The following is a 14,424-nucleotide window of genomic DNA, read 5'->3' as shown; positions in this document are numbered from 1 at the left end:
CTGACGAGGCTGTGGTACAGAGCTAGGGGGGCTGGGATGCCACCCTCCCTATTGGGGTGTGGGAACATTGGGGTGTTTTCTTTGAAGAGGAAACCTGGTTTATTTTCTTTCCTCTGAGGGGACCAGCTTAGCCCCAATTAACTCATGCCATTGGTTATCTGTTTTGTGTTGGGATGTGGGAAGATTGGGGGTGTTTTCCTTGAAGAGGAAACCTGGTTTATTTTCTTTCCTCTGAGGGGACCTGCTCAGCCCCAATTAACTCATGCTATTGGTTATCTGTTTTGTGTTGGGGTGTGGGAAGATTGGGGTGTTTTCCTTGAAGAGGGAACCTGGTTTATTTTCTTTCCTCTGAGGGGACCTGCTTACCCTCAGTTAACCCATGCTATTGGTTATCTGTTTTGTGTTGGGGTGTGGGAAGATTGGGGTGTTTTCCTTGAAGAGGGAACCTGGTTTATTTTCTTTCCTCTGAGGGGACCTGCTTAGCCTCAGTTAACCCATGCTACCAGTCTGTTTGGGGTGTGGGAAGATTGGGGGTGTTTTCCTTGAAGAGGAAACCTGGTTTATTTTCTTTCCTCTGAGGGGACCTGTTTAGCCTCCAATTAACTCATGCTGATCGTTCTCTGTTTTGTGTTGAGGTGTGAGAGAGGTTGGGGGTCGTATCTTTGAGGAGGAAATCTTTCCTCTGAGGGGACTTGTTTAGCCTTCAGTTCGATCCACACTGTTTTTTTGTTGCGTTTTGAGTTTGTCTCTGTTAACGTGTCTGTGTCAAAATTGTGAAATGTCTATGTTTTGTTAAAAATCTGAAATGCAGGCAGTCAGAGATTTCAGGCTACAACTAGGAAAACAAAGACTCTTTCCCCTTGTGGTTCTATGTGTGGTCGACCTGGAATCACAACGGAAAAAGGGTTAAAATTTTGGCAAATTCTGGGTTTTAAATTGTTAAAAAGTTTGGAAATTGGTTAGTTGAATTTGGGAAGAAAGAACTCCTGAAATTGTAAAGTCATTCCAGGAGCTCACTCTTGCTGAAACATCTCCTCCCAATGAATGCCTTCTGGCTAAAACCTCAGTTAAAGTCTTCAGTGGGACTCTCGCATTTGTCTTAGTCCCTGACTCCCTTAGATTCAAGTACAAAAGAGGTTTTTGGGAGTGAGCAAGGGGGTGAAGTTTACTTGAATTACAATCATTGAGATCCTTTCACTAGGGCTACAGTAGAGGTTAGAGCAGTTAAATCAAACTCCTCTCCTCCCAGATCAGATTAGAAGAGAATGCAGGAGAACTGTAGGAAAAAAAAAACTTAAATTGCCCTCCCCACTGGGCAAAAGGAGGAGAAATTCACAGACTGACAGTCAGTCCTGTGCCCCTGAGTACCTTTGTAGCCTGTCCTTGTGGTAAAGTTTAAAGGTAAAATTTGTGAGAGAGATAGAAAACCTGTATAAGGAATTTAGTGGGGTTGTAGAATAGCAGCTTGAGATTACCTGTCTAGTCAGGAGTCCATGTGCTCCTCTTGGCTGCCATGTGCTCCTCACCCTTCCCCCACCCTCCACATTGAAAGGTTATCAGAGCTGAAGCTAAAAGGAAACTTGTAAAGAAATAGGGCTGGTTAGTTAGTGCTTGGAAGGGTAGGCTCCTTGCCCTCAAGGGGCTGTCAGGCCCCACCTTAGAAAACTAAAAGGGATTTTTTCCTGGTCTTAAGGACCTTATCTTCCTTGGGAGTCCGAAAAAAATCCTTTTAGGCATTTTTTATAAGATGAAGCTTGAAAAAAATGGGTGCAAAATTAAGTTTCTCTTTCTTTCATAAGTTCATTCATGGCCAGGCAAAAGTTCCTAATAAAGTGTATTTGGGATGTTAATGTATTAATATATGTGATACATGTGTTTATATATTAATGTATTTATATAATATCAGAGGTAATAAGACCAACAATTCCTATATTGTATCTGGAAATGCAATTGATGTCATCTGAAATTTATTGTTTCTGTATTTCTAAAATTATACCGTATTTTAATTTGAGTTTGATATATGTGAATTGGATGCTTTTAAAGGATGTGATGAAAAGTTGGTAATTTTAAACTGTCATATTTGGTTTAGAAATGTATCTACCTAGCCTGAAATGAGTGGTTCAGATTTTACATACATAATAATGTTTAGGGCATCGTTACATTTCTATAATATAAAAATATTTTGTTAGAGTTGCATTAGGTTGGACAATTGCTGTAACCTAATAATTTATTACCTCCAAGTTTTGTCTGGAAGTTCAGTTGAAATTGTTCTTGTTATAAATCAACTGTTTTTTTAAAATGTGGTTTTATAAACAGTAACCTTTTCTTTTTCAATGCAGAGAGTATTGGGCCTTAGAAATTAAAGTGTTACCACTAGTGGTTATGAATCAGATTTGATTTGCTTATCCAACTCAGTTATGATCACTAGATGGGTAATTAATTGGAATCTGTTTCAAGTTTTAAATACATGATAATTGCTTGTGGTGTACTTATTTCTAAGTTTGTTTTTATATACAAATTGGTTAACATCGCATTACCTGTGCTGTTAGAGAATAATTTCTCTTATAATCTGGATGTTGTTAGATTAAGAATTGTACTTGATTAAGAAATTGAGGTTGTTAACTGAACCAAGGACGTTTAGATATTCAATCTTGTGAAAGTTTTCAGGGCAGAGGGATTCCTATAGACAAAGTTTTTTAAAGTCCTGGTAAACTTTGTTATTATAATAAAAGCTAATTTAATTGGGTCCATTGCAACATCTTTTTGACTAAAGCATTTTGTGATATCTAGAAATTCTGTAATAACAAAGAATTGAGTTGTTATAATACCTTGAAAAATATAGGGGTATGATTTTCAAGCCTGTATCATCTAAAGATGTATTTATGTATGTTAATCTGGAGGTTTATGGACTAATTTGTGAATGAATCCAAATGTTTAAAGGTTATTTTTGCTTTAAGAAGGGAAAATACTTTTGAAAAATGTTCTGTAAAATCTTTTTGTATAATTTTAGAAGGCCTGATGAATTTCTACCTGTAAGCCAATTGGTTACAGTTCAAACCTATTGTGAGTTCTCGGAGTTTCTGGGCGAGAACCTTATTAGAAATAATGCTTATCGATAGAAGCCTTGAAAAGGAAGTTGAAGGCCCATTCAATGTCTTATTTGATAATTGTTAGCTCAATAAAATTTGGGCAGTCTTATCTGAAGGATATTTATTTGCTATTTAAGATTTTATGGGACTACAATTTAATATCGTCTTAAGCTCTGATTACAGGACTAGGTCACATGAAGCCAGTAATGGCATGGCAGGTATTGCAAGCTGAGAACTTGAAAGGTCTGTGCCTGGGAAAAGTCTTGAAGACGACCTTGGACACAGCCTAGGTACGATCTTCCTGACTTTATTTCCCAACTCTGCTATTTCCTTTCTGAAAAGGAAAGTCCCCACCTGGTTACTCCTAAGCCCTGCTTTCAGCACCTGGTGACTATAAGATTGGCTATCAGATATGACTCGTGCCTGGAATCAAACAGAGCTAAGGAAGTTCTTTCCTTCTGTTAAGATACATGACGTAGTCCCTCGTTCCTTTCATAGCAAATTTAAATTATCAAGAAGTTTTGTAAGCACTATGCTAAATCTGTTAGGTAATAGATGAATATTGAAATATCTCTGAGTTATTATAATAGGATATAGGTATGAATAGCTTACAATTTTAACTTATGTTCATGACCAAATAAAACATTGAAATAATATAGGGATAACATCCTCCAAAAAGGGAAAATGATTAGGCAAAGCAAATAAGGCAAAGATGTAATGTGATCAATGTCTAATAAAAGGAAGGGATAGCGAATTTTGAAAAAGGCAATAGGATCAGATTGATTCCCCTAAGAATTATGTACAGATGTGTATGATTGGCTCTAAAAATTTATCAATTCTGGAAATTCGAGTTGATAAGTGTGTTTTGGTAATAAGATCTTAAATTTGGATGCTAACATAAGAAAATTGTATAAGATAGTGGTACAAGTGAAAATATATCCCCTTTGTAAAGTATCTGTAAGTTATTGTAAGTTAAAATTGTCTGAGAATTTCTAGATCTGAACCAGAGAAGCAGAACTCTCTTTTATTATCAAGGGACCAGATAACCTACAATCAGGCAACTGGGGTTTTAAAATACTGCTTTGATGAACATTGTGTCTGTAATTTAAAGTTACTTTGTATACAAACTGTGCAAATAATTGCTGGAATTGAATCAGAAACATTTTTGGCTTTGTTAAGGATGGTTTGTGAACTATTTGTGAATGCCATCAAACAGACATGGCATGGCTAAAAGTTTATGATGCTATTTATATGTGATTGTTAATAATGATTGTATTACTTTGTATGGTTCAGGTTTAAGTTTTCTTGTTATCCAATTTATGAATGTAAAACATGTGACATGCAAATCTCCCCCTCTATTGAGAGTCATCTAAGTAATTGGTGGTACAAGTGAAAATATATCCCCTTTGTACAGTATCTGTAAGTTAAAATTGTCTGAGAATTTCTAGATCTGAACCAGAGAAGCAGAACTCTCTTTTACTATCAAGGGACCAGATAACTACAATCAGGCATCTGGGATTTTAAAATACTGCTTTAAATGAACATTGTGAGGAGTGGACATCTTGGCCTATAGAAGACCTCGCCCTGCGGTTCCAAGAGCCTGAGAGGGACAGTGCTGGATGCGGATGGCTTTCTCATGGGATCCGGAACCAGAACCTGAGCAAAGACCTGCTTTTTCTCTTCTGAGTCCTTGTGTTCCCAAGACTGTTTTCCTGAATTTTTATTATGTTCCCTCTGCTTACTTACAATTAGTTTACAATTCCTGCCCGTCCCTGGGGATGTCCAAATACAGAAAAGGGAAAACCTGACTCCACCTAGATAGGGATTTTAGAACTTCACCCCTGTGGAAGAGTTTTTTTTTTTTTCCATACCTTTAATTGGTCTTTAGGCGAAACTTTCAGCTTGCCTTTGACCAAAAAGGGGGAAATGTGGAATGTTTTATACAATTTTTTAAAATTTCTGGTGTGCAATACCCAGGGAGGCTCCTTGGACTCTCCTTGAGTCTTCCAACTGGGTCTGGCCTTCCCCTGGGGCCAACGACCTAGCATTGTCATTGGGCCAGAATCTCTGCCTGAGCCTTACCCTTTATTGTCACTATCAAAATGCATGCCTTCCCCAGGCTCACCCCTGCTTAGCGTTTTGGTTGGCCTCCTAATTTTATTGCTGTGCCCCATCAGGTCGTTCCTTTTTTCAAGGATTTGAAATCCCCATGGAAGAAAGTGAGGAATGTAATACAAGGAAAATTAGGAACCCCTGAAAAATCCCTAGCTACTGACAAGCACCCCCAGAAAGAATGGACTCAGATATCTTTGGCATTTAGCAACCCCCCTGGGACTCCATGACTCCACCAAGGAATGTCAATAGATAGGACCATCTTACTGAAGGATAACCTGGCAGACCCTTTCTAGCAGATATCCCTGGGGCTCCGTGACTCCACCAAGGAATGTAAATGAGATTATCCCACTGGTACGATAACCTGACTGAATCTTTTGATCAGCCAGGACCTTTGTTCCTGTTTCCCTGCCCTGTACCCCCACATATCCTATATAAGCCAAGCCATCACCCCAACACATGGCCATTGATTTGTGGTGCAGTACCCCAATGGCCGCCAGCTAATAAATTCTCCACTTAAAACTTATACTCTGTGGTGTGTCTCGCTCGCTTCTGGTACAACAAACCCACGGATACTGGTGAAATTGCCAAAAGGGAGAAAATAGAAGAAGACTCAAGACAGAGTTTTTTGTTGCAGAGAAAACTTTTCTCTTTTTTTTTTATTCACAGGGGTTTGAAATAGACTAACCTAAATTGAACCAGTAGTAAGATTTTATCACATTTTGTAGTCAGAATTGCTCAGGAACCATTTACCAGCATTCTTCCCACGTATGCAGACATATAATGAGCATTTTAGAGAAAAATGATAGCTGTCTCCGGGGCTTTAGAAAATCATGAGTCCATAGTGATTCTTGAAGGAGGGAAACCTTTCCAAGTTTCAGATCTGAGTCACTCCCTAGCAAGTGCTTTGAAAAATGCAAATTTCAGCTTCCATTTGAGGTTTGCCAAAGAAGGCATTGGGCTTATTACCCATCCCTAGGCTTGTTCTGTGAGTTTCAGAGGGAAGAAATGCTTGATTTAATCAGTGTTACAAATAGGAAAAAAAATGCTTTGGTTGCAAATTAGCATTTAGGAGCTGAAAGTCAGGGTTTTAAAACAGTTTTAAACGACTGAGTAAACAGAACCCTAAACTATAGACTTTCAACAGATCAGATCATCTTCCCTTTCAGTCTTTTGTACTCTCTTTTAGATATTAGTTTTTAATGGGTAACGAGGATTACTGTGTTCAGAGTATCAAGAATTTAGTACACTTCTTCAAAAAGTAGTGAAGAAATATAAAGCTTAGAAAAGACAATTATGTCTCTTTCTTTTGACTTCAGGGCTCTCTCTCTTTTTGGTTAACTTAGCTCAGAAGATGATGCCTTCCTATTATATGCCACTCTGCACTCAGGGAACCACTGCAAATTTCTCACCAGAGATCTGCTGCGGGACCACAAAGCCTGTCTCCCTGATGAGAAGACTCGACATTTGTTCTTTAGGTGGCAGCAGGGACATCAGCTCGTGTTCCTCAACTATTACCCAGGAAAAAAGATCATTTTTCAGGTATGTTCTCACCTGTCTATATCGGGTCAGTAGGGTGTGATACTGGTTAAGAATGTGAGACAAATTTAAAAAAGCATTATTTCAGACAGGCCAAACACAAACTGTTAACTATTAAAGAGGATTTCCCCTCCTTTCTTTCTTTGCAAAATGGGGTTGTAATTGTTTTGTATTTTCTCCACTGTCTGAAATTTTCTGGGTTATAAAAACAAAAAGTTTCTAACACACGAGAAGTTTTCAGTATTCATTGATATCATTGAAAGAATCTATGACTTTATGAAATGTACCTTCATAGACAGGTTTTGTTTTTAAACCTTTTATTATTTGCTTATTTGTAAAGTGTTATAGACTCAAATTATTATTATTTATTATTCACTATGGAATCAAAACTCCTTTAAGATTCTTCATGCATCTTCCCTTGTTCAATCTATATATGCCTATTAATTCTGGTGAGTTCTCCTTTTGTTATGCCAAGATGCACATTAGCAAATTTTAAAAAGCTAGTGTAATCTTGGGCTGCATTAAAGAGATTCTATTCTGGTCGAGAATGATAATAGTGCCATCTGTGATTTGACTACATTTGGAATCTCATTCAGTTTTAAGTTCCACATTTTAGGAGTAGCATTGATAAGCCAGAGAACATCCAGGAGAGGGCAACAAAGATCTGGGAACCACCAACATAGATGGCACTTTGAAAACATGGGAACTGATATATAGGGGATATAAAGGGAAAAGAGAAGAGGACAGAGCCTTGGGAGACTCCCATGGTTAACTGTCCTGATCTGTGTGAAGATCCAGTAAAAGAGACTGAGCAGGAGTAGTCGGACAGATAAGAGGAGAATCAGAAGAGAGTAGTGTTATAGAAACCTAGAAGAGACCATCAAGAAGACAGTAATTAGGACTGAGGGACAGAAGGACTGACTGCTAGGCTGAGGACCACAGCGAAAAGCTGATGCCAGTAGCCTAGATGCAATAGCCATCGGAAGTCTGGAGCCAATTCAGCCAGGGCATAGGCCTGGTTTGGTTCCCCAGGGGCCCATGGCAAGCAGCCCTGGCCTGGGCCTGTGCTTGGCACTGAGCCTGTAATTATTGACCCCCCGCCCCAGCCCTCCTTGGCCCATAATACTGGCTACGCTGGGCAGGAAAACAACACTACTACCCCTTCCACAGCACTACCAGCCAGCGGGGCCCTGCTCCAGGGTGCAATCACTGCCACCATCGCTGTATTCTCAGTCCTGGGTATCCTCCTCCTGGTAGTGGCACTGGCCCTGCTGGGCTGGAAGCTTCGTGAGAAACACCAGACAGTGGGTACCTACCAGCCCAGCAGTGAAGAGCAGGTGGGTGCCCAGGCTCCACTGCCCCCCAACCTGAAGCTTCCCACTGAGGAGCAGCTCATCTGAGCACTGCATCCCCCCTCTTCCTGCACATAACCCCATGCCCCATTTCTGATTTTGGACCTGCCTGACGTTGGGCACTCAACCACTGTGACAACCCCCTTAGGCCTCAGATGCCAGAGAATGGGCAGAGGTGTGCTGTCTAAGCTGCTGGCCATAGCCCCCTTCACTGCACCACCTAGCCTGTTGCAGACTTTTGACTTTGTTCTGTGGACATTGGCCTGGGACTGGTGACTGCTGCTTCTGCTTTTCCTGACTCAAACTGTGGTGGTTACCTGGCCCTCTTCCCTGACGACCTGCTTCTGCCTTTCAACCCTGGTCTCCTTCTTGCCTTTTAGTTGTCCCACATGGCTGAGATAGCCCCAGGTCCCCAGGACTCGAAAAACAAAGCATGGGGCTGGGTGTCCTGCTGGGATTAGGGTGGGTGCAAAAGGTTTGGGCTTCCTTCCCCTTTGTGAGGAGGGGCAGAAACTTTGGTGGGCACTGAAACTGAGTACCCCTTCCCCCTATCCAGCCCATTTGAGTAACATTCCACCCTCCCAGTGGTGGCTTAACTCTCAGGGCTAATTTTTCCCTCCAGGTGAATAATAATAGGTATTTGAACTGAAAAGGAGGTGCTTAGAAAAGTATTCTGCCCCTTCTGGAAAACCTCTCCCACCTCCTTTCTCTGAAACTTCTTCCTCTCCCCGGTCCCTTCTTTTTTCCTCTCCCTTTCCATTGCCACTACCTCTAGAACTCTCTAGAACTGTTCTCTAGAACTGTCCCTGGGAGGGGTTGCTTGATTTGTATTTTTTATAAAGATGGTCATAAGGTAAAAAAAAAAAAAGGATGGTTGTCAACACTGCCAAAGAGTTCAGAGATGTCAAGAAGGATGAGGATTGAGAAAAGACCATTAGATTTGTCAGATAAAAAGTCATTGGTTACTTTGGGGAGAGCAGTTGCACTTGAATGATGAAGTCAGAATTTCAGAACTGCACCAAAAGCCAACTGTAAGTCCATAACCATAAGAGCAATAGAAAAAGGGACCTATCAAAAAAGCCAGCTCCCACTCAGGCATACAAGTGGAAAATACCCAAGCAGAACCAAAGTCTAGCAAGAGACAAATATAATTTATCTGGAAGCATCAAAATTAGACTTGCCCAAGGGAGCTCCAGAATAGTTAGGAAGGTGTGGGAGAGAAAGGGACCAAGAGAAGCAGGGTGAAGTGAAGATGAGCCATTGCTCAGATTGGGGCAGCCCAGCCCTAGGTCCTCATTTTTCTGTCCCTGAAGATCTAGCACTCTGAACCTCAAAGATCCACAGTGGCTTCACTTTAGGAAGTGAAGGTGAGACTAAGCAAGGCCAGCCATTTTACCCAGAAGTTTAGTAAGAAGCAAAGCCTCTGGCCCTGGCACAGAGCCCCATTTTAGGAGCTGAGGCTAGAGGCAGGAGTAAAGAATGTGCTAGGGCCAGCTCAACCAACTTGGGAGCCAACTGTTAAATTTTCAGTGTGAACATTAACACTTCATAAATTGGTAAGTGCTACCAGAGCTTGATTTATTATTTTGTTGATTGTGTACACTTAAGAAAGTGACCAAGAAAATGATAATAATACATATTGAACTTGGAAGTATGTGGTGCATACTTCCTTCCCCCTAACCCACCCCCAGAGCTGATGGTTAAACATTTACCTGCACACCCCTGAATACACTAGTATAGAAAGGAGGAAGAAGTAGGTGGATCTTATTTCTCATAACTGAGGTTACTGGGAGGAAAATATTAAGATTGTACTTTGCATCATGGGCACACGTCTACCAAAAGTAATTTTTATTAATATAACATAATTCTGATACAAACATTGTTCTGCTTGGAGATAGAAATGTCCAAATTGACAGAGTCCCCTCATGTCCTGTTTCCTACACAAGTCATTTTTGAAGTGAGATTTGTCAGAAGCTTGAACAAAGATATGATAAAGCACTTTTACACAACTCAAGAGTAAGTAAAAGTTAACATTTTATTTCATCAAACAAAACAGTTGGCTCTTGATCTTTGGGGCCTGGCCTTAGACAGTTAATTTCCTAAAATCGCTCGGTCCCTCTATGGTTACTATTCTCAAGGGCTCTCCCTCCCACCTTGTCATAGGTGACTTGAAATAATCAAATAGAGCTCCTCCCTCAGAGAGGGAGAGAGAGAGACACACACACACACTGTAGAGACAGGATAATACATAGAAGGGAATAGTCACAAGCAAAACAGACTGATCCCGAAGGGGAGATTAAAAGGAAGGGGGAAAGGACTGAAAACTAAGCAGATGTCGCTCAATTGAGTAATGACTGAATAAATTATAATAAAGGAATATAACAGGAAAGAGACAATTTCTGGGAATCTTTGGAAACAGGACCTGACATAGAGTGAATTGAGCAAAACTAGAAGACTATTTTATACAATGAAAACAGTCTTGTAAAGAAACATCTCTTTGACAGACTTGGGAACTTTTCTCACAGGAGTCCCCAACAATTTTTTCAGACGCACTGTATAATGCTACATGTTCCCCACCCCTTGCCAAAGAGGTGACAGACTCAGGGTACATAAAGAGACATGCATTTTGGGGCATTTTGTGGATTTGTTTGGTTTGTCTATTATTTGTTACAAGAGGGTTTTTTTCCTTCTTAGTTGGAGGGGGTTGGAAGACATGATAGAAGCAAAGTTACCTAGAAAAGAAAAAGAAAAGGACCATTAACACATTTTTTTAAGTACACAGAAAAGTACAGAAGGTAGATAAGAAGGGAACAGACAAGGAAGATGATTTTTAAAGTAATGGATTGAGATACTTGATGCTTAAACTAGCTGTGTGGCCCTGGGCAAGTCACTTAACCCTCATTGCCTCTCACACACACACACACACACACACACACACAAAGTAATGGATTGGATTCATTATATACTTTGTTTAAAAAGTAAATGGTATGCAGTAGAGATTCATGACTTCATATACAATTCTCCTTTGTGTTCCATGTTTATATATGAAAATGTCCATGAGTTCAGTTTATTTTTTTTGGTGTTAACTTTAAAGCTTTTTTAAAATAATAATTTATTTTTTCCCAGTTAACATGTAAAGACAATTTTTAGCATTCATTTTAAAAAATTTTTGAGTTCCAAATTTTCTCTCTCCTTCCCTCACCTAACCTCTTTCTGAGGCAAGTAAGCAATTTGATATAGATTATACATGCTCAATCATACAAAACATATTACAGTATTAGTCATGTTGTGAAAGAAGACACAGACTTAATGGGGGAATAAATGTAAAAAAAAAGTGAAAAATAGTATGCTTTGATCTGTATTCAGGCTCTATCCATTATTTCTGTGGAGGTGGATAACATATTTCATCATGAGTCCTTTGGAATTGTCTTAGATCATTGTATTGCTGAGAATAGCTAAGTCATTCACAATTGAACTTTAATACTTTTTCAAAACTAATTTTTTTTAAATAGAGCTGTCCAAAAGTAGAATATGCTACCTCGAGAAGGTAGTCAGTTGTACCTCGCTTTAGATCTTCAGGCATAAGCTAGATGATCACTTGTTAGGCGTATTGTAGAAGGGATTCCTGTATAGGTCTAGCTTGGACTAAAAGGCTTCCCTGTAAGTTATTTTCCATCTCAGTCAATCAGCAAGTATTTACTAAATGCTATCTGATGGGCAATGTGCTATGCCTGGGATATACAAAGAAAGGTGAAGAGTCCCTACTCTCAAGGAGCTCACATTTTAATTTGGAGACATACATACAAGATTAATACAGAGTAGAAGGAAGGCATTAACAATGGCGGGGATGGGGATGGGGGGAGGGGGTAGATGGGGACAGAGAACTACCAGGAAAAAGGCTTTTTGCAGAAGGTGATGTTTGAGCTGAGACTTGGAGGAAGCCAGGATATGGAGATGAGAAGGAAGAGCATTCCTCGAATGAGGGACAATCTGTGAAATGGCACAGAGTCAGGAGATGAGTATCACATGTGAGCAACATCAAGTAAGCCAGTATAGTTGTATCACAGAGTACCTGTACAAGAGTAAGGTGTTGTTAGAAGGCTGGAAAGATTTTAAATGCCAGAGAAGATTTACTAGACTGCAGACAACAAGGAACCACTAGAGTATAATTGATTGGGGAACATGGGGAGCAGGGGACAACAAATCTGACCTGTGCTTTAGGAAAATCAGTTTGACAGCAGAGTAGAAGATAGATTGGAATGGGGAGAGACTTCAGGCAGGGAAACCAGCCACATAGATATTTCAGTAGTCTAGGTGTGAGGCAATGAAGACCTCATCCAATATAGTGGCTCTGTGAGTGGAAAAAAAGGAATTTTGGAGATCACACATAGGTAGGGGATGTTGTGGGTGTTGTGAGATGTGGAGATCAGTGATATGATCATCTCTTTCTGTAGCTGAGAAAGAGTTAAAGAGTTGAATAGTAGACATGAGAATTGAGTGAATTGCAACTGGAAGTTAGGTTATTTGAGAGATCATCAATGTGTATGTTGAAGTTCCTGCTATGAGAGCAAAAGCTGTAAATATGAGACTGGGCCAGGCACTGAACTCATGAAGCAATGGAGAATGTCCTGGGGGGGGTTCATTAGATAATTCTGTCATTCTTTATGGTCAGTGTTACTATCAGTATATTCTGTCAATATTAACATAAATCTTATGTCTTGTTTCTGATTCAACAGTCTGTTCTCACCTATGATACAGTGGTACAAACAACAGGAGACTCATGGCATATACCATATGATGAAAACATGGTGGAAAGATATTCCTATGAAGTGCCAACTAAATGGCTTTGCCTTCAGCAACAAAACTGAGGCCTCTAGCCTGGACTAGATGGCCTCTGAGTGCCCTTCCTGCCCTAGATCTGTGATCTTCACTAAATGTCTGTGTACCATTTTGGCTACTGTAAAACAAAGCGGTTCTCATACAGGAGGATAGGTAATCTAAGACTGGAGTTCCGCATAGGCTCTGGAAAAGAAGAAAATATATTACTGCTGCTTATTCAAACAAATCTACAATTTTAATAAGCAGTTTTAAAATTAAATGAGACATTTAATCTTCATTTCAGGTTACATTTTCTCCCATGACTTCCCTTCTGCTGTACAGTATTATTTGTGAAAGCCTGCCTTTTCATTAACATATCTTTATCAAGGATACCCCTAATGTATTCATCTATTATTGAATGATTTTGTAGATTTGATGATTATAGATATTTGGTGCTGCCCAACAATAAACGGTTGACTATTTCTACATTTATTTGTTTTCCTTTAATAAGTATTGATGATTTCTGTGGATTAATTTTGTGTACTTCTATTTTATTGAAGCTATAATTATTTTGATTATCATATTGGTTTGCTAGAATTTTCTATGTGAACCATTTTATCATCTGCAAATAGGGATGATTGTCCCTCCCCTTTGCTTATACCTATTCCTTTGATTTCTTCCTCTTGTCTTACTATCATAGCTAGAATTTCTTGTACTTGGTCATAATGGAGAAAGGAGGCTTGACTTTTTGGGAAAGATTCCAGTACTACTTCTGTCGGCGGCCGGACGGGATGTGCCCCACTTTGGCACCCCGTACTCCCCGACTACCGCCTATCACTCACCCTGCCCTCGGGTCTTCGGACGTCTCCGGCTCCTCTCGGGGGATGCGAGAGGAGAATCACCAGGCAGAACACCGGAGTCAACACACACACAGCTTTATTGCATGGCGTACCAGAAATCTCACACAAATCCCACTGACCCTCTCTGGGGAGCGCCTTATATTGGGTGTTTCGGGTTGGCTCCTCCCCAGTTCCTCCCCGAGGGTGGAGCTCCTCCAGTAAGAGCCGCCCCGGTACTGACGTGGTGGAAGCCACACGGGCACTGCCGCGTCAGCAGGTCCAGACTCTCTGGCGTCTCACTACCCTCTCGGGGGGCCCAGGCCCAGAGCGCCCCTAACATACTTCATCATCATTCATGCTAGCTAGTTTAAGTAAATACCGTTGACTATGTTGAGAGGAACTTCTTTGACAGGAATTTCTGGGAAAACTAGAAAGCAATTTTGCAGAACATAGAACATCCTAGAATATACTCCAATAAGTTCCAAGTGGATAAATGATCCAAATATGAAATATCATGTCATCAAAAAGGGGATAAAGAAGAACTCATAATCAGAGAAGGAATAGAAGGGATTATCAAAGAAGTTCTTAATTTTACAACATTTTGAAAGCATTTCAGCTAGAATAAGAAATGGATTGGTGAAAAACCTTTGTATTTGAACATCTCTGATAAAAGTC

At 40.1% G+C, this 14,424-nt stretch overlaps 1 protein-coding gene across 3 annotated transcripts in view; it reads left to right on the top strand.

Moving 5' to 3' along the window:
- Nucleotides 1-13,398, top strand: part of LOC118841751 (protein only RNase P catalytic subunit) — a 73,609-nt gene extending 60,211 nt beyond the window's left edge. For 2 of the 3 annotated variants that reach the window (XM_036749342.1, XM_036749341.1), the window contains exons 7-8: nucleotides 6,548-6,743; nucleotides 12,829-12,960. In XM_036749342.1, coding sequence (XP_036605237.1) covers nucleotides 6,548-6,743; nucleotides 12,829-12,960 — 328 coding nt within the window. Of the gene's footprint in view, nucleotides 1-6,547; nucleotides 6,744-12,828 lie in introns of all 3 variants that reach the window. The other variant, XM_036749340.1, reaches the window with a different exon arrangement.
- The last annotated feature ends 1,026 nt before the right edge of the window (nucleotides 13,399-14,424 follow it).

This window comes from Trichosurus vulpecula, chromosome 3, assembly GCF_011100635.1.
Source record: "Trichosurus vulpecula isolate mTriVul1 chromosome 3, mTriVul1.pri, whole genome shotgun sequence".
In the NCBI taxonomy this organism is placed as follows: domain Eukaryota; kingdom Metazoa; phylum Chordata; class Mammalia; order Diprotodontia; family Phalangeridae; genus Trichosurus; species Trichosurus vulpecula.
The sequence above is the reverse complement of the archived record's forward strand: the minus strand, read 5'-3'. Positions and strand labels throughout refer to the sequence as shown.